Source organism: Stegastes partitus, unplaced genomic scaffold (genome assembly GCF_000690725.1).
Source record: "Stegastes partitus isolate 25-593 unplaced genomic scaffold, Stegastes_partitus-1.0.2 Scaffold1659, whole genome shotgun sequence".
NCBI lineage: Eukaryota > Metazoa > Chordata > Actinopteri > Pomacentridae > Stegastes > Stegastes partitus.
The window spans coordinates 1-1,023 of record NW_007579390.1 but is presented as its reverse complement, the minus strand read 5'-3'; the positions used below and the strand labels follow the sequence as shown (position 1 = coordinate 1,023).

Sequence of the window (1,023 nt, the reverse complement as noted above, 5' to 3'; positions counted from 1 at the left end):
TACGATTTTAGCATTTCATTTATTTGAGCTGATTTCTATTTTATTGTATGGGTTGTGCAGGTATATACAAGTGGGATGGTTGCTATTTTATGCTGCATTTGTCTGTTATGTTGTACAACTCTCTATTACTGTTTAATACAGTGTTTGTATGATGAGGTCCAAAACACACATCACTTTTTCAGCAGGCCCACTTTTCGTACAACTGTGGGTGTCTTCTGTCAGCACTGTGTCACCTCTGTAGAAGATCTTCCTGCCTCTGAAGTGGAACTCCTCCCCGGCGCTGTGCCACTTCTGCAGGGCAGGTGAGAGCTGAGGCGGCGGGATGTGCAGGTAGACGGCCACCAGCGGGATGCAGATCAGACCCACATGGATCCACCACTCTCTCATGTTGAGCTCAGCGGTGGGGGAGTCGCATTCCTGCCTCTGAGGGACAAACACGGGACGAGAAGATACACAATGCAGGGACCCACGTGAATAACACCGAAGCAATGGCTAAGTTAACGGTTGAATTGTAAGTTAGCTAAAAATGCTCCACAACTCGCGAGCTCTAGCCGTCCTCCATACTGGTCCTGGGTTGTGTTCTCTTTACAGGACTCACACTGTAGTTACTGTGTACTTACAGAAAAACGTTGGGAGCTGTCACTAGTAGACCTTCGCCCTGTGTTTGGGATCCATTACTGCGGAGGAAATTCCTGTAGAGCGGAAAGCAGCGACGGTTTGCGGAGACGAGGCAAAAGTGAAGACGTCTCACTCCGCCGCTACTTCCGGGTTCGTAGAATCTAAACATGGCGGCGTGTTGGTTGTAGTTGTTGTTAAGGAAGCGCGAGTAACTCATCTCTTTACTAGACGATCTCAGAGGAGCTGACGGAAGACGGCAGGACCACAGGTGTCCTGCCACCTGCCGGTCTGGAAGTGCGGCAGCATTTTATCCAAAATAATGCAGCATCACAGTCAGTATGCCATTTTTAGGGTCCGAGCACCCAAAAGGGTGCGAAGACCCTATTGGAACTGCTCGGATTATTA

The 1,023-nt window shown here is 49.1% G+C and overlaps 1 protein-coding gene across 1 annotated transcript in view; it reads right to left on the bottom strand.

The window, feature by feature from the left end:
- Positions 1-717, bottom strand: part of mest (mesoderm specific transcript) — a 7,647-nt gene extending 6,930 nt beyond the window's left edge. The window contains exons 1-2 of the mRNA XM_008301320.1: positions 621-717; positions 234-423 (exon numbers count right to left, since the gene is read on the bottom strand). Of these exons, the coding sequence (XP_008299542.1) occupies positions 234-387 (154 nt within the window). The 5' untranslated portion in view covers positions 388-423; positions 621-717. The remainder of the gene's footprint in view (positions 1-233; positions 424-620) is intronic.
- Between the last annotated feature and the right edge of the window lie 306 nt (positions 718-1,023).